This window comes from Gorilla gorilla, chromosome 1 (genome assembly GCF_029281585.2).
Source record: "Gorilla gorilla gorilla isolate KB3781 chromosome 1, NHGRI_mGorGor1-v2.1_pri, whole genome shotgun sequence".
Classification (NCBI taxonomy): Eukaryota; Metazoa; Chordata; class Mammalia; order Primates; family Hominidae; genus Gorilla; species Gorilla gorilla.
Genome location: NC_073224.2, coordinates 238,766,904 through 238,791,050, shown reverse-complemented (window position 1 = coordinate 238,791,050; position 24,147 = coordinate 238,766,904). Strand labels below are relative to the sequence as shown.

The following is a 24,147-nucleotide window of genomic DNA, read 5'->3' as shown; positions in this document are numbered from 1 at the left end:
CCTGCTGTGACTGTGGATGCTGCTAGCAGGGTGGGCTGAGCTCGGTCCATGTGGGACCTGGCCCCTGGGCACTGGGAGGCTAGGATGTATGGGCCCTGCTGAGATGATTCAGGGCAGAGCCTTCCTGAAGCTCCGGTCCCTGTGGCTGGCCCAGATTTCGCTGCCTGCTGGGTTACCCAGCCTTGGGGCCTCGGCTCCCCTCCAGCCTGCAACAGGGAACACTGTGGGGACAGTGACGCCCACTGGACACCCCATCCCCATGCCTCCTGCCTCTGTGGGCCTCAAATCCAGCTGTTTCTTGCTCTGTCTTCTTTGTTTCTTCTGTGCCTCTGCCTTGGCATTAACAATGTTCCCTTTGAACCTATCTGCAACTCCCCCAGGTTTGGGGGAACCAGGAGCAGGGCTGGGGCCTTTGTTTGGGGAATGGCACCATGGAAGGTGGGCAGGGCAGCTGGGGATGCCAGACTCATCCCCACCCAGGGCCTCTGCATCTGGCCTTCCCTGGCCATCCACCCGGGACCCCCTGTCCCATCAGCTTGTGTTTGCTTGAGTCCCACTTTCTTGGGGCTGCCTCCCCTGGCGCCCCCTCTCTGGAACTCTGCCTGCACTGGCTGTGCCACTCGGCAGCCCCTCTGCCTGACACCCCCTCTGCCTGACACCTCCTCCACCTGACACCACTCTGCCTGACAACCCTCCACCTGACACCCCCTCCGCCTGACACCCCTCCGCCTGATACCCCCTCCGCCTGACACCCCTACACCTGACACCCCTCTGCCTGACACCCCCTCCACCTGACACCCCCTCCACCTGATACCCCCTCCACCTGACACCCCCTCCGCCTGATACCCTCTCCGCCTGACACCCCCGCCTGACACCTCCTCTGACACCCTCTGCCTGACACCCCTCTGCCTGATACCCCCTCCACCTGACACCCCCTCCACCTGACACCCCTCTGCCTGACACCCCCTCTGCCTGACACCCCTCTGTCTGACACCCCCTCCGCCTGACAGCCCCTCTGACACCCCCTCCACCTGACACCCCCTCCGCCTGACACCCCTCTGCCTGACACCCCTCCATCTGACACCCTTCCACCTGACACCCCCTCTGCCTGATGCGTGGTCTTGTCCCCATGGCCTGCTGTTAGGTGGTCACCCCAAGGCATCTTGGTCCATCCGGGGCAACTGCGGTCAGTCTGGGTGGCCCGTGGTCAGTCTGGCCAGGTCCTCACTGGTCTGTCTTCCTCCTCAGCCAGGCTACATGCTCCTCTGTGACCTTAGAGCCCCAGAACCGAGGTCTGGGCTCTGGGCATCGCTGGGGTGGTTTCACATGGGGCCCTGGGGGCTGAGGCAGTAGGGGATCTTTGTGCTGGGGGCACAGAAGGGCCTTAGAGGGGCATCCCTTGCCTTACTCTGTGCTCCCACCCCCTAGCCACTGCCCAGGACAGGAGGTCGCTCAGCCCGTCCTGGTGCCAAGATGTGTGTCGGGGTGGTGGGGGTGGGTCTGGCCCTTCGAGGCCCCCACAGTGGGCTTAGTTTCCTAACCGAAGCCATAATATCCATAGAACTCTTAAACCAGGCGAGAAAGCAACACGGAATTCGCTTTGATGTTGAATAATTAATGAAATGTCTGAGGTATGGGCTTCTGGGCTGTGTCTCTCCCAGCCGCAGAGCTGTCAGCACCGTCTCGTCATTGGAGGGGCCTGCATTTCTGTCTTTAAATGTGCGCTTGGCACCTGTGAGAGGTAATTAGGACATTCTGTGCATGATGAGGAGGCTGGGGTGCTCACCTCCAGGGGGCTGCAGGGCCAGTGCGACTGTTGTGGACCAGCCCACCCTGGAGGGGGAGCTGCAGGGTCAGCTGGGCTGTGAGACCCCGGGCAAGATTCCCCTGCCTCAGTTTCCCTATCTGAAAAGTGAAGAGGTTGGATCCAGGGGCCTCTGGGGGCCTGTCTAACTCAGACATTCCAAGGTGGTGGAGGAGCAGAATCAGGGACACATGGGGGACCTCGCTGTGTCCCCAGGTCGCCCTGGTGCTGGTAGGCAGGCTGCAGAGCCCCTGCCTGCTGAAGTTTGCTGAACGGGGCTGCAGCCGAGAATCTGTTTACTGCAGCAGGTCATCGGGAAGCGTTTCCTTGGAGACATATGTAGGACAGAACTCGGAAGCTGAAACCGAGGCACCCCACGAAGGCACCACACCGCTGGCGGGAGGCGGTTTCTCAGGGCTCTGCTCCTGCAGGCTGCTGGGAGACAGCTGCCGCCCGGAGACTGGTCAGAGCCCGCGACCCGAGAACAGGGCTCCTAGCCCCTCCTCACAGCAGTGGCCACCCAGGGGGATATCGCACTTGGACCTTTGGTGCAAGAATGTCCCCCGCCAGACCACACTGAAGGTGCCCACTGCCCTCCTCTGGGAACCCTCCTCCCCATGGCCTGAGCCAAGGCACCAGCTGGCCAAGCCCTTGGAGAACTGCTGGTCCTCCCTGGTTCAACACGGGGAAACTGAAGCCGGAGGGGCAGTGAACTCCCATGCGGCACACAGAGTCGGGCAGAGCCAGGGTGTGAACTGGGGTCTCCTGAGCTGGCCGGAGCACTGCCCTTCCCGGCTCCTGTCTACAGTGGCATTTTCTGGAACACACTCAGGGCACCCCTTGCTGGCAGCCCCAGAGGACATGGTGCTGGGCTCCTGTGTGGTGGGATCACTCGGCAGCTGGTTGCGGGTGTGACCAGGCCACTGGCCTCCCTGGCGGCACAGGGTGCTGCCCACTGTCCAAGAGAGGGCTCTGGGGCTCAGAAGCAGCTGGGCTGTGGGAAGTCCTGGGGGTGGAGTCTCTTTCCATGGGGTTCGAGTGTTGGCAGGGGGGCTTCACGAGCTTCTCCCCTCCCCACTCTGCCCTTACTCTGGTCTTCCCGATGTGCATCTCCGTATTTCCATCCCTGGCTTTCTCTGGGGCTGTTTGTGCTCAAACACAGGGTCACCTGCGGGCTCAGAATTGGCAATCCTGACGCAGGCTGGTGCATGGAGTGCTTGTCTGGCCCCTGGGCATGCACACGAGTGCACAGAGGTCCTCAGGGGTGCCTGGGAGCCTGGAGCAACCCTGGCCTATAGTGGCCCCTGTCTTTGGGCTGGCCGTGTCTTCCTGAACCTGTGCCCTGGGGCAGGGGCCACCTAAATGGTTTTCTTTGGAGATGATACGTGAAGGAACTTTTGCTGCAGGATGGCTGAGGAGAGGGGCCACCTCCTGCTCCCCCAAGCCAATGGAGAAAGCAGGAATGGAAGGTGCACTGCAGGGAAGCCGGGGCCTGGGCTCTGTCCGGACTCAGCTGCCTCCCGCCCCTACCCCTGTGAGATGCTGGGTGGTGCCCTGCCTGCTTGGGGCCTCTGTCCAGCCTGCAGGACAAGAAAGCCCCTCCAGCTGAAAGAGATGAGATGGAGACACTGCGGACTCTGGGGTGGGCAGCATGGAGGTCAGGGCAGCACCTGGTACAGGTGGCCTTGGGCTCACGGCCGGCTCTCAGTCAACTCACACAGACTGAAGACGGGACCCTCAGGCTCGGCTCTGCAGGAGGCGTTAGGGGCTCAGCAGGCCCTGAGGCTGGGCTTGGTGTCACTGAAGCCCAAAAGGGCAGGGGAAGTGGCTGCCTTTGTGTGCAGAGCCAGGGCCCGGGGAGCAGGTGTGCAGTGTTTCCATTGCACATCAAGGAAACTGAGGCACAGGGGAAGGGGGATCAGCTCTGCCCACCTACAGGCCTAGCTGAGAACCTAGGGCTGTGGGCCAAGGTCTAGGCTCGCCCTGTCTCAGGGTGTGGTCTCCTCCGGCCTCTGTCCTGGCAATGCCTGTGAACCCAAGGAGAGATCCAGCCAAGGCTCACAGCCAAATCCAGCCTTAGACTGTGGGGACAGGGGCAGCCTCTCAGACCCGGAAGGCAAGAACCAGTCCCAGAAAGCGGGGCTGAGGAGACACAGCTCTGGGCCTACAGGGTGGGGCCCCTCTGCCCTCTGCCCTCCACCCTCCGGCCAAGGCAGGAGCTGGGTCTGGTCCTCCCAGCTGTGCCGGCCCATGGGCAGGGGCTCTGGTGGGCTCACAGCTGGCTCTGCGTCCCTGGATGTGTTTGTTCCTTCCAGTCGCCTTCTTCAAACGAGGAGAAAATTAAACTCCCGGGGGGCTGGCTCCCCTGCCACCATGGTGCCTCCTCGCCTGCTGCCCGCCGCCTGCCACCCGCCACCTGCCACCCGCCGGGCCAAATGCTCTCAAAGACAGAATTCTGCTTAAATGCCCAGAAAAGAGATTTAGGAGATCAGAATCTTAAGCAAATTAACATGTGCAGCAGGCGGCTTTTAATCACTGCCTTTAATCGCAGGCCGCGGTGACGGAAATCATCTCCTGGCTGAGTGGCGGGCGGGGCTGGCCCTGAGGATGGATTATTCCTTAGAACCTGAACCCGGGTTTCACCGGCCTCTGGAAGGGGGCTCAGGGGCCTCTGTCCACTCCAAGGAGGCGTGGCTGGGTCGGGACCTGCAGCCCGCACACCCCTCTCCCTCCTTCCCACCCTCGGGCGTGTCTGTGGCTTTCGCCTTCTGTCTCCTCTCCCCACCTCAGTTTCTCCCTTCTGAGACTTGGGGCTGCTGGCCCCTTCCTGAGTGGACTGTCCCAGGGGACACACAGAGCCCAGGTGTGGGGGATGCTGGGACGCCTGTTGCTCCTGGGCCACTGGTTGCCTCTGGCACATGTGCACTGCAGTATCATTGCCTGGACAGCCCCCATTGTGGCCTGGCCTCCCCTCAGCCCTGCCACTCAGCTCAGCACCGGGACCCACTGAGACCCGGGGCCCAGAGGGAGGGGGCCGCCCCTCCCTTCTCGCAGCTGTGGCCAGACAGGTGGACACAGGCCCTGGGACCCTGGCTGTGCCGAATGGGTCGTGAGAGAGACTGTTCATTCACGGGGGCAGGTCCCAAGAGCCCAGGGCAGGGGCTGGTCCAGCCGAGGGTCCTAGGCCACCTGAGTGGTGGTGAAGGCAGGAGGCAGCTCCTTTGAGGGTGCCAGGCAGCTGCGCCCAGGGGCCTTCCCTGGCAGGACCCAGGTGGTGACTGCAGCTGCTGGTGGCTCCCCTCCCCCTCCATACCTGGGGCCCCGCATGGCAGGAGGTGGTCACACCTTGAGGTGGCAGCGGCTCAGAGAGCCCAGAGGTGGCCCCACATCCTCCTGCCTGGGCCTGCGTGCCTGCCTGCCCTGCCCACATCCGGGGCTCAGTGTCCACACAAGCCTCCCAGGCCGCACTCTGGGATGGGGGCTCAAGGCCCCTTGGGGCAGAGGTGGTACCTTTCAGAACACCCCCCATGGGTGGACGTCTCTTTTGTCTGGAAAATGTTACGTCCCTCAGATGCTGGGAGCAGCGCGTGCAGGGGGAGGCAGAATGCTGGCTCGGCGAGGGAGAGGACCCCAGCGCCGGCAGCTCAGCACTGGACAGACAGGGCAGGGAGGCGAGGGGCTGGGAGAGCACAGGAAGGGGTGTAGCAGCACGCAGGGCTGCAGCCGTCACCGTCACCATCACCAGGAGCTACTGCTGGGACTCGGCCTCCCCCAACGCTGGACGCCCCCCAGGGCAGCCAGTGAAATGTCACCTCAATGACCCTTGGCAGTGCTCAGCCCTTCCCAGAGGCCCTCCTGGGGTGAGTGGCTCTTCTTGGCTGCAGCCTGCGGGGCCTGGGGTGTAATGACCAGAGGGTTCCTGTGGTGGAGGGGCAGCCAGCCAGGGAGCATTTGGCTCTGGTCCTGGGGGTGCAGCCACCCCTCAGTAGGAGGAGCCCTGCCGGGAGGGAGGGAGGGAGGGAGGACAGGATGAACGGTGGGTGGTCGCTCAAGCTGCTATGGGAAGAGCCAGCAGCCAACCCGCCTCCCCTTCTGGCCTCTCAGCGGAGCCAGCTCAGCTCCCGCCAGAGACCCCAGCCCAGGTGCCCTCCCTCCCTACTCCAGCAGAGGCTGCTGGTCCCGGGCTGGGCAGCCAAGGGTTAAGTGGGCGGGGCTCCCACGGGAGGGGCGGTCCCAGCGGCGGCCCCGTCCCGCCTTCCCCTCGCCTTCCTCACGGGCGCGGCAGGGCAGCGCGTGGGGCTGTGATCGGCATGGGCTCTGCGCGCGGGGTGCCCCTGCTCGGGCTGGGGCTCAGGGGACGCCGGGGGCCAGCACAGGGCCCGGTGTCCCTCGGGCCGTGCCGGTAACTGGGATTGGCACCCGCCGGCCATGGAAGAGCCTGGGCCCCCAGGTGGGCTCAGCCAGGACCAAGGTAAGGGGGCAGGTGGGGTCCCAGAAGGGGGTTGTGATGGTCCCCGTGGGGAGCCCAGGACCGGACCTGTTCACTGGTGACCCGCCCAGGACCGGACCTGTTCACTGGTGACCCACTGACCCCCCGTGGGCAGTGCAGAGCTCCTCCCAGCAGGGTCTCCGGGAGCACGGCCCAATGACCCCATTACCTGCACATCCCTCAGACTCGGTCCCAGAGGAGGGATGCTGCCCCGACCCCTTGGCGCCCCCACCCTGCCTCATCTGCCCCTGCGCTGACACGTGAAAGCGAGAGGGTCTGCTCCCTGCAAAGGGTCCAACACAGTCCAGGTGGGCGGTGGGGGAGGCGCCCTCAGCCATGCCAGCACGGGTCCTGACCTCCAGCTTGATCCCAGCGGATGCACACTGCTCGGGTGGGGGGCAGGTCTGGGGGTGCCAGGGGCTGGTAGGCTCTGGGGGCTCTCCTGGCCCAACCCCACCCCAGCCCCGATCCAGGTTGGCAGAGGTGGCCCTGAGCTGCAGTCAGCACCATGGACAGGGGCAGCTGCTGCTTTCTCTGGGGGGCCTGCAGTTGCTGTGCATCCTCAGGGTTCCCTGGAGTTACACTCTGGTCTGGCCCATCCCGCTCCGCTCCGGGTTGGAGATTTCTTGCTGTGATCTGTCACGCTTTCCTGACCTGGGAGCCGGACATTGCCCTGCGCAGACAGAGCGGAGCAGCAGGGGTGGCGGGAGCCCTGGGGCTGTTCACAGCAGGAGCTTCCGAGGGGCATCCTGGGCAGGCCCCTTCAGCACTGGCTGGGGCAGGGTCTCCAGCTCCCCAAACACAGTGCTAGCTCTGGGCCAGGGGCGGGGAGAGGAAAACGTGAAGGGGGACAGTGGCCACGGCTACAGAAGAAGTGGCTCAGGCCGGACACCAGGAGGAACTCCTGGGTTTCCAGGGACAGTAGGAGCTTGCCTCCTGGTGGTTTGGAACCTGCTTGTTCTGCCCTGTGATTGGCATGGACACGTGGGGTGGGACATGGCATCGCTGCTGGGCAGACTGGGGACGGGTTGCTGGTGTTTGCCTCTGATAAACCGTGTGACCTCACACAAGGGACTGAGCCTCTCTAAGCCTCCATGGGCAAGAGGGATAGCATGGGGCGCTTTCACAGGGTGGCTGTGGGCATTCAGAGCAAGCGTGTCTGCAGTGGTCATGCCGTGCCTGGCCTGTGCAGCTGCTCCAGGGTGCCTGTCCCCTCCTCTGTCCCACCCCCAGTGGAGGTGCCCTCTCTGAATGGAGAATAGTGTGGCAGATGTAACCAGGGCTGCTGGGCAGACACTGTTTGTAGGATGGGCTGTATATTCAGGTCACTCCAGGTGCACCCACTCGCTGACCGCAGCCCCCATCCCAGGCCTCTCCTGGGCACGTTGTCCCTGGTTCCTGCCTGTCTGGCCTGCAGAGAGCTCCCTGGAGTCACTGCCCTGTGCTGGCCACTGGGCTCAGGATGCCTGCCTGCTGTGGACAGGGGCTGGCTGCTGCCAGGTGGCCCCAAAGCCCCAGGTTCCAGGAGACCCAGCATACATGGGGTCTGCAGCTGGCCAGGGAAGGGCCTAGTCTTAGGAGGGGGCAGTGGTGGGAGTGGCTCTGAGCCCAACCTCCGTGCCTGCGTCCTCTGGGCAGAGGGAGGGGAGCCAGCAGAACAGTCCTTACAGACTCCACGTGCCGCCGAGGACGGAGCAGATGGGCCAGTGTCCTGGGTCCAGCCCTCCATCTGCACAGCTAATGAGCTGATGACGATGGCGTCCCAGTTCCTGGCACCTTCTCCTGGAGAAGCCATGGGCTGGCCCTGCCCGGGCAGTGCCCTTTGCTGGGGCAGGTGTGTGTGGGGTGCCTGGGGCCCTCTCAGGGACCCAGGCCCAGTGGCTCCACCTTCATTGAGGGTGGGCTGGCGGAGGGGTTGGGGAAGGGGATGAGTAATCCAACGTGCCTGTTTCTTCCTGGGATTTTGCTCCCAGCACTGCATACGTGGGCTCCCACCGGCTGGACGGACTTCCTGTGTGGGAAAGGCGAGTGGGCGCGGGCCTCCCGTGTGGGGGCAGGGTGGAGTTGGTGGACACCATCCCCAGGACAGGACGTTTCCTCTGGCTCCTGAGAAGTCACTCACCATGGTGGCCGCAGGCATGGCTCCATGCTAGCTGGGTGAAGATCCCAAGAGGGGGCCTTGTGGCTGACGGTCACTGGAGACAACAGTGAGCCACTCTGGTGGGACTGTGGAACCCCCTCCAGCTCTACCCCAGAGAGCAGCACCTGGGTGAGGGCCACAGGGGGCTCTTTCAGCAGGCAGGTCCCAGGCACCATGATGCAGCCCTGACTTGGGGACGGTGGCCACACCGTCCTGGGAGTAGGTCCCTTCCACCGCTCAGACCTGGCGACCCAGGAACACACCTCTGAGGGATTTGAGTGGTCTTGATCTCACATTGATCAGGCCCCTGGCTGCTCCGACTTTCAGGCTCCTGTTGTGGAGGTTTCGGGCGGCCCAGTTCTTGGGGGCAGCCCTGTGCCCTTCCTGGGTCAGCTGCTGTGTGGGTGGGGGCCGACCCAGGGAGCACCTCACTGGCTCCCAAAAGGCAGGAGTGGGAGACAAGGCAGCCAGCCCAGCCCCAGGGCCAGCTTGAGCAGGGAGGTCCGGATAGGGACGGAACGACTATACAAGATGCCAGAAACTTCAGGCAGGGAAGCTCGGAGGGCCAGCTCCATCTCGAGGACACCCTCTCTGTCTGAGACTCTCTGGCAGAGCATTCGTGGGGCTGCTCGAGGAAGCTGCTCCCCGGCCTGGCAGTGGCCCGGGGTGCTCTGGCCGGGAAGAGCAGCCCCGTGCCGGGACGGATGTGGCGGGCTCAGCCTCCTCTTTCCTCGCCTCCTCTGTGGCTCCATGCCTGCTCTGCCTGGCAGCGGCCCAGCTGCCACCCTCCCTCCCGCGCCTGGCTATGGGCTGGGGGCAGGACTGGCTCCGCCCACTTGGCCCGAGGACCCTCCCCTTGGAGCTGCAGCCCCCTCCCCTCGCTCGGCAGGAGCTCCCTCTCTCCCAGCTGGCAGGCCAGGCTCCATCTGGTGACTTTTCAGGAAAGGCTCCCCCACCGTGGCTGCCACGAGCCTGGCTCCCTCTGCAGCTCCTCTGGGGGTGTCCTGGACGGTGGCTGGGGGCAAGGCCGTGCACTTGCCTTCAGAGAGCCCCAGGCCAGGTGGGTGCGATGCCCCTGCTGGCCATGCCCTGCTCAGTGAGGGCAGAGAGGCAGCCAGGGCCTCAGAGAAGCCAGTGGCTTGTGGCAGGGACAGGAGCCTCCAGGGACACACAATGGGGGGGCACTCGCGGTGGGGGGAGGAAGCTGTGAAATGGGCTATTAATAGGGTCCCCTTCCTGATGGGGCTGTCAAGTGCAATTAATACCGCTGCTGTGAGCTGGGCTGCCACCAGCTGGGGATGGCTGGGGACGGCGAGGGGGCAGGAAGGGGAGCCCACTCTGGGAGGGACCCTCACTGAGATGGGGACCTGGTCCTGGCTGGCCTGAAGAGGCCAGAGAAAGGCCAGATGTTGGGGCCCCCTTGGCCACAGTGGGCCAGCTGGAGAGTGTGGAGGCCTGGGCTGGGCAGATGCCCATGTGCACAAGAAGGGGCTGCACTGGGGGAAGGTACGGGGCACGGGTCACATGGCCTCAGAGGCCATCCTGTCCACTTGCCACTGCTGGCTGCTTGGAGGGTCCAGTGGCCTCAAGTTCCTGACGAGGGGCACCTTTCTGTGCAACTGGGACTGCTTTGGACACCTGTGATGATCACAAGTCCTCCTGTCCATCCCTCCACACCGGGTGGCCGGATGACAGAAGAAAGGTGTCTGCTGGCCCTCCCTCTGGGCCCTGTGGGAGCTGGATCCTTCTAGCAGCAGCTGGGCCACCAGGGGAGCATGAGCCTGGCTGCTGTCCTCCCCCGGCTCTGCGGCCGGTGGAAGGTGGAGGGCAGGTCAGGTGGCGCGGCCGATGGAGTATGGCTGGCCATCGAGAACCTGTCCCCACCCTCTAGGACACTGGCCGTTCCAGCTCCCCCAGGGCTCTGTGCACACGGACCAGGAGCCACCCAAGGGGGCAGAACAAAGTCAGGCCCCAGGGCCCCCTCCGGCCTGCTCCCCTGCCGAGTTGGGTACTGCCATGGGGTCAGGCCCTTCCCTCCACAACGCCCCCACCTCCTGCTGAGAGCTGGAGTGGCTGCCACACGGAGGGCGCTGCCAGAGGAGAGGGCAGAGCGTCTGTCCCTGCGGTGCCCTCCAGGTGTGCCTAGGGTGGCCCCAGCCCCACAGGCCCCGGGCACTTGCCCTTGGTTCCCCTGCCCTTGCTGGGACCCCTCAGGCTCAGCCTGACTCTGGGATCCCTGGGCTCCTAGCACGATCACCCTGGGGTCCTGCCTGTGGGGAGGGCTTGAGGCACCAACTCACACTCCTGATAAAATAAAAATAGTTGGGGAGGAGGCTCCCAGACGTGCGGGGGGACAAGTCGCTTCTCTCAGACGTTTAAATAATCTCCGCCATATGTGTGTGGGCCCGGCCCTCCCTCCCCTGCGGCGCCAGTCCAGGGGCCCGGCTGATCTCCAGTGAGCACCGTCGCTGGGGCAAGGTGGCCACTTCCTCCTCCCTCCCGTCCACCCAAGCACAGCCTCAGCCCCTCCTGCATGCTGGGCCAGCCCTTGGGGGCAGCACAGGAGGGGGATGCTGGGGCTGCGAGGGGCAGGGGGGCAGGGAAGAGACAGGACCAGGAAGGGCTGCAGGAGCATCCGGCCCTCATGCCTCACTGCTGCTGAGGTCCTTTGCTCTCCTAGCCCTGGGATGCAGCTGCCTCAGGGACTCTTGGTGGCCCTGGAGGGTGGGTAGGCTGGCCTGGGGGCCATCGGGACAGCAGGTGACGGTCAGGCCAATGCCAGCCGGGCCCAGGCACAGCCCTGTGGGGGCTTCAGAGGGAGACACGGGTGGGCCCAGGGAGGTCCTTTGAAAAGTCCTGCTGAAAGGCAGCAAGCGTCAGGAGAGGAGGGGGCTTAGAGGCAGCCAGGGCCACCTCTGGACAGGCCTGGAAGAGGTGGGGCCCCTGCCCGTCCCGTACACGCTTGTGAAGGGAAGAGGTTGGTGGAGGGGCGTGTGCAGTCCCCATGCTCCTGTCGTGGGAGGGGCTGCGGTACCCAAAGCTGCCCCGGGTGTGTGTGTACACGCCGGGAGGCCTGTGGGTGTGATTTGTGGGTTTTGTTGGAAGATTCAATTATTTTCCAGCCTTCCCCAGGGGAGAGGCGGAGATGCTGAGCCACCGCTGGCCCCTTGTTGATGACAGCCGCGAGGCCCATGCTGCCTGCTGTGTTAGGACAAGACCGATCTCCGCCATAAAAACAAAATTAAGCCAACACCGCCCTGGCTTCTGACAGCGCGTGCTCTTCCTCTAATCAGCTGCCACCCGCCCGGTTCCAGCCTTGGGAAGAAAGGAAGGGGCTGCAGGAGCAAACTTCTCACAGTGGGGAAACTGAGGCACTGAGACAGGGAGGACAACCCAAGGTCGGGGGGCAGGCCCAGGACCCCTGCTTCCCAGCAGCCACCAGGGCCAGGCAGTCAGGGTGGGCCGGTGCAGCCCAGGTGCGGGGGCTGAGCCCAGGGGATCACGGGCGCATTCCTCTGCGTGTCACCGTGGGGCCCGCAGAGCCCTCCCATGCACTCTCCCCAACTGGGGTGTGGCCCCGTCTGCCCGTCTGTCCACCCATCCGCCCATCTGGGTGCATCTGTGTGGGAGGCTTCTCCAGGCCCAGGGCTGAAGCCGGCCAGACCCTTGAGAGCTGGACCCTGGACACCAGTGTGGACACTGGCTCCCGTCACCTCCTCAGAGCAGGCCTGGTGGCCTTAGCCGCCTCTGTCCTGCCCGTCCCTCCCTGTCCACCTGTGTCCAGCCAGCGCCTGCTATGTGTTGGATCATGGCCTCACAGGGACAGAGCAGGGAGGAGGACTTCGAGGTCCCTGCCCCAGGGATGTCCCGGGGTCAGGCAGTGCTCTGAGGACTGGGGAGCCCCACTGTGCTGTGCAGGGACCTGGGGGAGCAGCAGGTGAGCCAGGGCCCCCCTCTCCCCGATGGAGCCTGTATCTGCCCGACCAGGACTGCCGGCCCCTCCCAGTCTGGCCTCTGGTGTGGGCCCACAGCCAGGTGCGTTGCTACAATCCCACCTGAGCTCCCACATCAGGTGTCCTGGCTCAGGCTCACGGGAGGGGCCGAGGCGGCCTGGGGGTGGGTGTGGACCATGGCTGAGGGCTGGGCCCCTGTGTGGAACCACAGAGCAGAGCGTGGCTTCTTCGGCCTCCCCGTGGGCTTTCGGGATGGCCGGGCCCTGGCTCAGGGCAGGCAGAGTGAGCATGAGGGCCCGTCAGTGCAGGCTGTGGGGCTGGGCTCGCCTGCTGGCATGGGGGTGGGGCAGCCCCCTCCGTGACCTTGTGTGGGGGCTGGGCTGGGCCCTGGGCCGGCTCACAGGCAGCACGTGGGGAAGGGTTCTTAAGTCTCTGGGCCTGGGCCCCTGCCACGTCTCTTGGCCTGGGGCACCCCCGGCTTCACGCTGCAGCTGCGGTTCTGTGTCTGCCTGAGTTTTGGAGGGGAGTGGGCGGTCCCTTTGGACCTCAGGGCAGGCAGGGCAGCCCCCGGCAGAGGCCTGTGTCAGGAAGGATTAGCCAGGCCTCCACCCGCCTGGACAGTTGAGGATTCCAGCTCTGCTGCTGAGGAGGTCAGGGGGCCTGGGGTGCAGGAGCCTGGGCCCTACGTTGTGGGGCTGGGGCCAGGCACTGTATGTGTGGCCCCTCTCAGAACCCCTGCCCAGGCAGATGGCGGCCTCCAAGCCCTAACCCCAGCTGATGGGGGATCAGCTAGTGGCTGAGAGCTCAAGGGAGGAGGGAGGGAGCAGAGGCCCAGCCTTGGGGAGCTTCGAGGAGGGATGGGTGAGAGACGGGAGCACCCCCAGCTGGGGCCAGGCCCAGGGTGAGGGAACAGCAGGTGTGTCCCAGGCCAGGAGGCCTCTGAGGTGCAGGAAGGAGAACTGGACCCCCTGGGTCAGAGTGGAAGCCTGCAGCAGCCCAGTATGAGGTGGGCAGGGGCCCTGGGCCAGGGCTATGGCCGCCTGGTCTGTCTCCAGGCCCTCAGGCCACCTCCTGGCCCCTGAGCTGCCCCTTACACGGTGGCCTTCCCCGAGGCCCTGTCTTCCTGAGGACGCCCGGGACTCCAGCCCCTCTCCTCTCCCTGCGGCTCATGGCTCCCTAATCTAATTCCACGGCAGAGGCCAGAAACGCCTGCTGACCTGCTTCCACCGAGAGCAGCAGAGCCTGTGACGGGGCCCCTGGTGGGGGCCTGGGTTGGCTCTGCGCTGACTGCATCTGATCTGGCTGGGTGTGGCCCTGGTCATCAGTGGTCAGCTGGAGACGCACGGCCATCTCCTCAGGGACTGCCACCTCCCACGCCTGACCTTAGCCCCGGGGCTCTGCCAGGATGCCCAGCCCTGGCACCTCCCTGTCCTGGGCTCTGCAGGCCAAACTCCTCCCCTGGTATGGGGGGAGGCGAGCAGCTGCCCGGGACCTTCCAGTCCTTGTTGCTGGAGCCAGTAGAGCCTGGGCAGTGGGTGGGAAGAAGGGCGGGGTTCCCCCCAGCGTGGTCACGAAGCATGGGCATGGCCAGGACACAGGTGGCTGGTGTTCAGCCGGGGTCTGCCCACCTCCCATTCCCACAGCTGCCCCTGGTGTCCCGGCCTGGACTTGGGGATGGGAGAGCCTGTGCTGTCCTGCAGTGTGGGGCCAGTACACAGGGTGGGCTGTGTGGCCCTGGTGGCAGTGGGACCTGGAGTCCTTTCCTCAGTGGGAGCTGAGACGGTGGGGTGGGTCCTCCTTGGGCAAGGCCCCTCTCCAGGTCAGATGGCTGTCATCCCTGCAGGGCAGAATGTGGGGACAAACGTGCCCTGGGCATGGGGCCACCTCCTCCGCCACAGCTCGGTGACCGTGGAGAAAGGTCAGGCTGGGGCTGCAGCTGCATGAGGGAGACATGGAGAGCCCAACCCAGGCTCAGGGACCCACATCCTGGGCCTGGGCTGGGAGTTGTCGCTGTAAGGGATCCGGCTCGGCTCCCCTCTCCAGCCACAAGGGCTGGGCGCTGCGGGGATGAGGTGAGCTTCTGCCCCTGCTCTGGGCCACCTGCCTCTGGACTTTGGGGATCCACTCGGAGGTCCCCATAAGTAGGGATGCGGGGTGAGGGCAGGGACCACTCCAGGCCCAGCCTCGGCATCTGTGGTGGGTGCACAGCGGGGAGGCCCACCCCACACAGGGTCCTCTGAGGACAGTACCCTGCAGGCCTTCCAGTTGCGTTCTCTGGGTCCCAGGAGGGCCCTCCCATTGGTCCTGCTCTTGTCCCGCAGCCCTGACCTGGGTCTGGTGGCCTGAGGCCTTGGGAAACACTGTTGCCTCCCCAGTGCCCTCCCATCCCCAGCTGGGAGTTCCCTCGGCCTAAATCCTCCGCCAGCTGGGCTGGAGCTGGGATTAGCACAGGGATTGGGCCCGGGCCTGGGCGGGGCTGAGGTCCTTTGCTCCCCCAGCCTTGGGAGGCAGCTGCGTCAGGGACTCCTTGGTGGCCCTGGAGGGTAGATAGGCTGGCCTGGGGGCCATCAGGACAGCAGGTGACGGTCAGGCCAATGCCAGCCGGGCCTGGGCACAGCCCTGTGGGGGCTTCAGAGGGCCCTGAGGAGGAGGAGGAAGAGGCAGAGGAGAGAAGGCCCCACGGAGGTCCTGTCGCCAGCGTTGCCACTGCCTGACCTCCGCTGCCTGAAGGCCGGTGGGCCTCTGTGGCCTCCGTGAAGCAGGCCCGGCTGTCGTCAGGCCATGTCTGGCCCATGGCCCTCCCCCGACAGCCGGACCAAGGGAACGGTGGCCTGGCTGGCAGAGGTACTCCTCTGGGTTGGAGGGAGTGTGGTGCTGTCTTCAGAGTGGCAGCTCGGCCCCCTGGGTAAGAAGGGGCAGGGGAGTGGCCCGGGCTGAGTGCTGGCCCTGGCCAGGTGACTGGCGGGTGGGGGCTGTTCCTGGAGGTGGGGGAAGCCTGAGTCTCCATCCCATCCTGCACTCGCCTCCCCTGTCCCCCTGGGTGCTCTAGGGGTCATGTGGGTCCAGCAGCGTCGGCTGGCCCTGCCCCTCAGCCGCTCAGAGGCGCGCTCAGCACACCTCAGTCTCCCAGGCACGTGCAGGGCCTGGGGGCTGAACCCAAGGGGGCGAGGGGGGATCTCAGGTGGCTCCAATGCTCTCATTGAAGGGGTCCTTTGTGCTCTGGGGGTCAGTGGTGCTTGCAGCCCAGGCGGCTGGGCTGGCATCCTGGTGCTGGACATAAGGGCCCTTGCCGTTAGGAGACTCTGCAGAGGAGACTGGCTGGGTATGGCTGGGAGGGTGGAGTGTGTGTCTTGTGGTGGCCTGTGGAGGGCCCCGGTCCGGGCTGGCCTGCCAGCTCTCTGTTCCAGCGGCAGACAGGGTCCTGTCCAGGCTGCCCTGTTGCAGGCCTCTGCCCGCCCCCTGCCCCTGTGTCCTGCCTCACCCCTCTCCTAAGTCCCTGCAGCCATACCTGCGTCTTCACCTCCCATGTGCCCCGGAGAGCCCAGCCCCCCATGCCATGGCTTCCATCCCTTCAATTCCCCTCTGCTCGTGATCACGTAGTAGCTTCCCCAAGAAGGCCTGGCCAGTATTGCCCTTGGTCCTCCACAACGCCCCCGCCAGGGTCCCTCAGCGTGCAGACCTGGGGTGGGGATTAACGTCTGTGTACTTTAGCAGATGGTACCTCTGGGACCCGGGCTTTCTGTGAGCAGGTGTGCAGGAACCGAGGGGGTGAGACCAGTCTGTTCCTGGGCTGGGACAGCTGATTCTGGCCTGGACTCCCTGGACCCTGCAGCCCCTTCTCCTGGGACAAGCTACAGCAGGAGGCTGAATGGAGAGAGGAGGGGAGAGAAGGAGCGAGGCAGGCAGCCGGGGGGAGGGGAGGGGAGGGGTTGTGAAGCTCGGATCTGGCACCACAGCCTCCCAAGTCCATACTGCTGTGCAGGGCCTGGGACGCAGACATTCACGGCACCATTCGTGGCCCTTGTTGCACATGAGGGGTGGGGGCTTTCCTGGAGATGCCCCAAGCAGGGGCACAGGCACTCAGGAATTCGACCGCTCCCAGGAGCCACCTGTGGCCAGGGGCAGGGGCAGGGGCATGGGGTTGCTGCCTGCTAGGCCCACCCCGCCCCTGACAAGGGGCCTCCACTGCACTATGGCCCCAGACAGCCAGCCCAGCCACCTCATCTGTCTTGCCTCGCGCCCGGCCTTCCCATTGTTGAGTTCTGTGCTGGCTCCATCTGAGTGGTAGCTCTCGGGGCCCCAGGCCCAGCGCCGGTTACCAGGGCTGCTAGGACTGGTCCAGGAGGTGGTGGGAGTGGCAGGTGGCCGAGCAGGGTGTGGAGCAGGGCCCTCAGTTCCCAGGACCATCTGGGGAGGAGTGGCAGGGCCCAGCTGAGCTGTGTGACCCAGGCAAGCTGGCACCTGGGGTGGAGGTGGCCCTGGGCTTTGGCCTTTGCCCTGTCACTGGCAGGGCGGTGTGGACGGGGCCGGGCGAGGTGAGGAGTGGCCGTGCCTCCGCTGACGGCCGTGTCTCTCCTGCGAGGAGTGGCTGTGCCTCCGCTGACGGCCGTGTCTCTCCCGTGTCCAGTGGAGCGGTGCATGGGTGCCATGCAAGAGGGGATGCAGATGGTGAAGCTGCGTGGCGGCTCCAAGGGCCTGGTCCGCTTCTACTACCTGGACGAGCACCGCTCCTGCATCCGCTGGAGGCCCTCACGCAAGAACGAGAAGGCCAAGAGTGAGTGGGAGCCCTGGGGTGGGGACAAGTCAGAGTCCCTGGGGCGACACGACGGTAGGGACCCTCCCAGGGCAGCCACTGATGGCTGAGGAGCAGTGAGACCCTAGGCCTGGACACCTCTGGGCTCAGTGGCCTTGGGGATCCGCAGTGACCTTGGGCTGTGGGGTAGGAGGGATCCAGGCCCCCTGCCCACCTGGCAGAGCTCCCTGGGACTCAGTGAGGACCGAGTAGCACTGTGCCCAGCCCTGTGCTGAGTGCTGGGCTGGAAGGAGGGGCACAGCATAGTCCATCTAGCTGGGGAGGTCACAGCTCCCCATAAACAGAAACGACCCCCACAGAGGTATGCTGATGGATGGGCATGGGTGCAAACAGTGGCTCAGGCAGCCACTGGGCATGGCTGCTGGAGGGAGCAGGGGCCACCCGAGATGGAGGCTCTGTGCAGGGGGTGGGTGGGGAGAGTTGAGGCACACAGGGAACGGGTAGGGTCCCACGGTTTGGGGACAGACATGGCAGTCCTCAAGGGCTGGGATCAGGGCGCAGCCAGGGTTTCTGATGGCTTTGCTGATGGTCAGGACCCAGGCATGCCAGGCAAGGCCTCAGCCCAGCAGTTGCCAAGCGTGTAGCCACTTTGGGCCCCTGGAGAGAGTCACGCTGCGGAGCCCCCATGGGGACCTGAGGTCACAAGAGCCTGGATGCACCTGAGTGCGGAGCTGGGGGTCCCTGGAGCCGCTGTCCCCACCTGCGGCGCTGGAGCCCTGGAGGTGGCCAGGGGCTTCCTTGGAACGTGGAAACGTGCTGGTTAAACGTGGAGCCCCGGGCCAGCCGGGCACTGGGGGCTGCAGGTGGAGGGAGGTGGATGCTCTCCCTCATGGGGGCATGTCTTTTCCACAGGAAAGGGAAAGGGGGAGGGACACGGGTCAGCAGTGGGGGGCTGTGCAGTCTCACAGATCTTCACCCTTGGTTCTTGAACTCTGGACCCTGAGCCCTGCCGAGGGTCCCGCAAAGGTGGGCAAGGAGCTCCTGGCTGCTTGGTCTCCGCTGTGTTGGGGCTGCCAGCAGAGGGATGCTGGGCCCCCGGGGACCTGACCCGTGCTCCCTCCCCACCCCGCAGTCTCCATCGACTCCATCCAGGAGGTGAGTGAGGGGCGGCAGTCGGAGGTCTTCCAGCGCTACCCTGACGGCAGCTTCGACCCCAACTGCTGTTTCAGCATCTACCACGGCAGCCACCGCGAGTCGCTGGACCTGGTCTCCACCAGCAGCGAGGTGGCACGCACCTGGGTCACTGGCCTGCGCTACCTCATGGCCGGCATCAGCGACGAGGACAGCCTGGCTCGCCGCCAGCGCACCAGGGACCAATATCCTTGGGCACCTATCGGGCAAGGCAGACCCGGGGACCGGCCCCTTGGCTGCTCACCCTGGGGGGGCTCTGTCCTTTGCCGGGTCACACGCTGGGGAAGTGGCCGGTAGGCTGGGGTCCCCTATTCCTTCCTCCCTAGGCCAGAGGGTGGAGGTGTCAGGGCCGGGCCCATGGATCGCTGTTGGCCCCTAACTCGGCACCAAAGTGGCTGAAGCAGACGTTTGACGAGGCCGACAAGAACGGGGATGGCACCCTGAGCATTGGCGAGGTCCTGCAGCTGCTGCACAAGCTCAACGTGAACCTGCCCCGGCAGAGGGTGAAGCAGATGTTCAGGGTGAGCTGGGGGGAGTCCTACCTGGGCTCCAGAGCCAGGGCTGCACGGGGGCTGTGCTTGTGTGGCTGGGAGCCTGCCAGCCCTGACTGAGCTGGAGGGGACCCTGGCAGTGCCCTCAAGCTGCACAGAGTAGCTGGCTGCTGAGGATGGGGCCGCCTGCCCAGCCACCCCACAGCCTATGGCAGGCAGGCAGGTGGGTGCCCAGGTGCTGCCTCTTTGCAGCTGGGCCGGGGGCTGCTCTGCCAGCTCTGGGGAAAGTGGTCGGGGCACCTGGCACAGGCCCTGCCAGGTGAGCGGACTGGGCATTCAGGGCAGGTGCCCAAATGAAGCTGCACCCCCTTCCCAGGCCCCAGCCCCTCAGCCTCGAGGGGGGTACACCAGCCCTGGCAGGGCCCAGTCTGATGCGCAGCAGCTCTTGTTACTTTCCCCACGCCGCCCTCGCCCAACCATCCTGATGTTAGGAGTTATGAAAATGCAGCCTTCAGCTGAGCTGCAGCCTTTATTGTCTGTAATTAGTTTCTGTTTCCGGAAAGCCTACTGGGCCGGGGGAGAGAAACTCTGCCCGTCAGCAGGTCCTGGTTCCGGGCGGTGCTGGCTGAGCCAGCAAACCAGGCCCTGGGGCCTTGCTGCTTTGCTGCAGCTTGGAAAGCGGGTTCTGTGGGTGCAAGTGCCAGGCCCTGGGGTCTCTGACACGCACATACGCGCACACACACGCACACGCATGCACGTGCACAAATACACGCACACACGTGCACATACACACATGCACACAGGCACACACATGCACACACACACACGCACACACATGCTCACAGCCTGACAGCTCCGCCGTGTCCAGCCCCTGCCAGCTCCTGCCAGCTGCTGCCTGTTCTCACTGTAGGTGGCTGGTCATGCCTGGCTGGAGCAAGGGAAGCTGGCCTGCTCACAGGACAGAGTGTGTGCGTGAGTTAGGGGCTGGGTGCTCGCAGACACTCTGGAGACTGCCCGGGGCTTGTGAAGGCCCCAGTGGGGACACAGTCTGCCTGGGCTGTGGGGGCTGGCAGGTGGCTGAGTCTGCATGTCTGCGCCCCTTCTCCCTGCCTGCCTGGGGCCATCCCCAGCCACATTTTGGGCTCAGGGGCAGCTCTGGGGCCAGCAGGTCCCTCCACAGAGTTGAGGCTGTGCCAGGGCCCAGGCAGCAGGGTGGCTTAGGGTGCAGGCTCCAGAGTGGCCTCCGAGTAGGAGGAGACAGATGCCCCTCACTGAATCCAGCACGAGTGTGCGTGGTTTCTGGGGCCTGAAGGTCCAACCAGACCTCCCTAAGGGAACCCCAGGCAGGCGGAAGCAGGGACAGTCTCCAGGGCTGGCTCTGGAGAGGAATGGCGAGGTAGCTGTTGCTGTCAAGTCACTGGCCTGGCACTCCAGCCCTATGCAGTGGAGGCCCAGTGGCCCTGGTCTTTGGTGGTCAAGACAGCTGGAGAAAGCCCCAGTTTCAGAGCGCTGGGCCTCCCCGCCCATCTGTACTGCATCCTCTCTGGGCCCTGTAGAGCCGAGAGAAGGAGCCTGAAGCCAGGCTGGAGGGGCTCTGAGAAGTGGCATCAGCTTCGCTGTAGAGAAATCTGGAGACGGCTCCCATTGCCTGGCACGGCCTAATCAGAGAGACCTGCATGGTGGATAAACACTTGGCTTGAGACTAATTTCATCAAACCTAAGATAAGGCTGGAAGTGGGCTGGACCCAGTGGGGCCTAATTGCCAAAGAGTGTGCTGGGCGGGCACCGAGGCAGGCTCAGCCAAAGTGCACGTTCAACAGCAGTGGCTTCCCTTTGTGGAAAGAAAAGATGCCACGTGACTGTGTCAGGGGCGTTCTAGGGTTGGGCTCAGGCCCCGAGGGCCTCACTGTCCGAGCATTTTTGTTCCTGCTCAGTGGTGAGTGGCTCACCCTGGCACATAGCCACTCTGTGGAGGGGGCCGCATCTCTGCCCAGCTCAGCCACAGGCCCTGGGAGGGCCTCTGGCCTGGGCTTTGTCCCATGGCCCCTGGGAGGGCCATCAGCCCAGGCTCTGTCCCACGGGGGCCCTTTGAGCTGCAGTGTGTCCCCTCATGGCTGTCCTGGGTGCAGTGAGTGGGCACCCCCAGACTTGGGGCTACCCTCACACCTCGCACCAGGCACCCCGGGGCTTCATCCGGTGTGTGCTGGGCCCAGTGCATGTGGCTTTAGCTGGGCCCTTCATGCCACGCTGGCCTCATCCCAGCCTTGGTGTGGGCACACAGCCTGTCCCTGGGGTCCTGACCCACCTTCATGCCAAGCCGTGGGTGTAGGGCGTGTGGCAGCCAGGGCTCTGCCCTGGGGACAGGGACAAAGGGGCTGATGAGGCCACCTGACTGGTGACTCCCCTGGCTCAGAGGGGATCCCAGGGGAGCTGGCACCACCACCCCTGGCCACCCCAGATCGTGGCCACGGGAGGAGGCAAGGCTGGTCCCCAGTGGCAGGCTGGTCCCCAGTGGCAGGCTGGTGGCTGCTGCTGTCCATGGTGCTGAGCCGGCCCTGATTCCTGCTCAGCTGAGGCACATCTGCAGGCCGAGGTGGGGCCCTGGGTACTCTCCTGTGGACCAGGACATTAAGCTGTCCTGAGAGGCATGGCCAGCGTGCAGGTGGCCCTTTGTAGCCTGCTTCTTCGACCCCACTCTGGGCTCCTCGCAGGCCCCCTTGGAGCCCCTGGGTGGGCTGCTGAGACCACGCCGTCCTCAGCCTGTGTGGGCTCTGGGAAGAGGACCCGGCGGGGCTTGTCTGGAAGCCCAAATCACGAAGCCTCTAGACTACTGCTGTGGTGGATGCAGCACCTCCTTGACTTTTGGAGGTATTTCTTGCTTCTCAGGGCACCCAGTCTGGGGCTTCCGTGGAGGCCTGAGGACTCAGCCAGTGTAGGCGGACACCTGCTGGCTGGGTGTCGGTGTGGCCAGGCCTGGGGTGAGCAGGCACAGGGCGGAACCCTGCCTTCAAGGCATATCTGATCAGCCCGTCCCATCTCTGGCCACATCCTCAGTGGGGGGCCGGGGCCGAAGTGACAGCAGGCGGCTCACTGGGAGCGTAGGACCCCTCAAGATGCTGAGCAGCTGGGCAGGTGTGAAACGAGCTGTCAGGGCTGCCCCTGCCTGAAATGTTGAACTCTGGAACTCTTTGAAGAGCAGGGCTAGGCACTGCGTCCCTTTGGGCCTGGCGTTCCTCGTGAGTAGGGGCTGAGCTGGGGTGTCACACTGGGGCCATGTCACCTCCAAGCAGGTCATGCTCTCACCCTGCCCTGCCCAGCCCTGGGCTCCCATACCCTTGTGAGGCAAAGTCCTCAATCCTTAGGGCTCAAGGATTTCAAGCATCCCCTTCCATGGGGACTTTATTGCTGCCATGGGATTCCCATGGCCCCTGTAGCACCTTGGGTTTCTGCTGGGATGCCCAGCCTCCAGCCCAGAGTGTGTTGTTGACCCCCGTGTGGGGGGCGTTGACTCCCGTGTGGGTGCATTGTTGACTCCCGTGTGGGGGGCGTTGACTCCCGTGTGGGTGCATTGTTGACTCCCGTGTGGGTGCATTGTTGACTCCCGTGTGGGTGCATTGTTGACTCCCGTGTGGGTGCATTGTTGACTCCCGTGTGGGGGGCGTTGGCCTCCGCGTGGGGGGCGTTGGCTCGCGCGTGGGGGGCGCTGGCTCCCGTGTGGGGGGCGCTGGCTCCCGCGTGGGGCGCTGGCTCCCGCGTGGGGCGGCGCTGGCTCCCGCGTGGGGCGGCGCTGGCTCCCGCGTGGGGCGGCGCTGGCTCCCGCGTGGGGGGCGTTGGCTCCCGTGTGGGTAGTGTTAACTCCCGTGTGGTTAGTGTTAAGTGCTGTGTGGGGTGAGTATATGGAGGTGGCTGTGGGTTGAAGGTGAAAAGCATATGGCTTCAGGCAGGTGCGTCAGTTCTGCATTTTCATGGGGCTGTCATCTTGGTGGGTGGGCCCGTGCCCTGGGGAGTGATTGGAGGCCGTGACAAAGGCAGTGGAGTAGAGGAGGGTAGGCTTGCGTGTTGGTCTTGACTGGGAAGTGGGGTGGTCCTGAAGGACCCCTGTGCATGCAGCCCTGGTCGAGGTGCCAATGGGGACCCAAGGCCTTGCATTGCAGGAAGCGGACACGGATGACCACCAAGGGACGCTGGGTTTTGAAGAGTTCTGTGCCTTCTACAAGATGATGTCCACCCGCCGGGACCTCTACCTGCTCATGCTGACCTACAGCAACCACAAGGACCACCTGGATGCCGCCAGCCTGCAGCGCTTCCTGCAGGTGGAGCAGAAGGTGTGCTGCCCGGGGCAGGTGTTGGGGGGCCAGCCATCAGGCCTCGCCTTCTGTTCTGAGCTTTGAGCTTCAGTCAGGGGACAGTGGTGATGGGGGAGCTGCCTGAAGCTATCCCAGGCCAGGGATGGGCTACCTGGGCTCATGCCCCTGCTCTGAGATGGAGAGATTAGGGTGGGGCAGGTCACAGCCTGGCATTTGAGAGCCCCCCAAGTTGGCTTTAGTTTTGATATTACAGGGTGCACCCTATGGGGCAGCCAAGCAGGTAGGGAAAGTTTGTGGTTTCTCCTCCAGGGGCCTCTGAATGGCTTGGTCCTGACTGTGGACACCCTGCACCTCCCACAGCTTGACCATGCCTCCTGCCTTGGTGTCGAGCATCTTGTGGACTAGGGTTCTGTGGCCCAGCCTTTGAGACCTGCCCCTGTGTTCCAGCCACATGGGTCTGGCTGACTCGCTCCCCTAGGGTGCCAGGCCCGCCACAATATCCACTCACCTGTTTGTCCAGCAGACACTCAGATGCCTCCTGGAATCCAGAGGGGCATGCTCAGCCCTTTATCTAGACCCCAAGAAATCCTGGCCATCCTTAGAGACCAATGCCAAGGCCAAGTGCTCTCTGGACGCTGCCCCACTGACCAGGGACCTCATTTCCAGAGGTTCAGGGCTCTGGCCATCTTGTATCAGGCCTGGGCAGGGACTGGGTACCGCATGCCCTGGTGGCAGGAGTTACAGGTCCAGCCAGGCAGCGGAGGGGAAGGCTGGAGCCCCAGTAGGGACAGGGATCCATGGGAGGGGCTCAGACTGTGTGTGGCCACCCTCCAGCCTCGTAGGAGTGCAGGTGAGGACCCTGGACCCTCCTCAGGGAGGAGAGTAGGGACAGGGCAAGCCTTAGGGGACCAAGATGCCTCGGCCTGGGGGTGCTGCTTAGGGACCTCCACTCTACTGGCCACCTGCGCTGCGTCAGCCTCTTGGTGATGGTCTGAGGGCGAGGATGGGAGTGGCAGGAG

The 24,147-nt window shown here is 64.6% G+C and overlaps 1 protein-coding gene across 1 annotated transcript in view; it reads left to right on the top strand.

The window, feature by feature from the left end:
* Positions 1–6,076: 6,076 nt before the first annotated feature.
* The window catches only part of PLCH2 (phospholipase C eta 2), a 37,602-nt gene continuing 19,531 nt past the window's right edge, over positions 6,077–24,147 (top strand). The window contains exons 1-5 of the mRNA XM_063703353.1: positions 6,077–6,275; positions 17,014–17,160; positions 18,272–18,515; positions 18,722–18,851; positions 22,976–23,146. Of these exons, the coding sequence (XP_063559423.1) occupies positions 6,233–6,275; positions 17,014–17,160; positions 18,272–18,515; positions 18,722–18,851; positions 22,976–23,146 (735 nt within the window). The 5' untranslated portion in view covers positions 6,077–6,232. The remainder of the gene's footprint in view (positions 6,276–17,013; positions 17,161–18,271; positions 18,516–18,721; positions 18,852–22,975; positions 23,147–24,147) is intronic.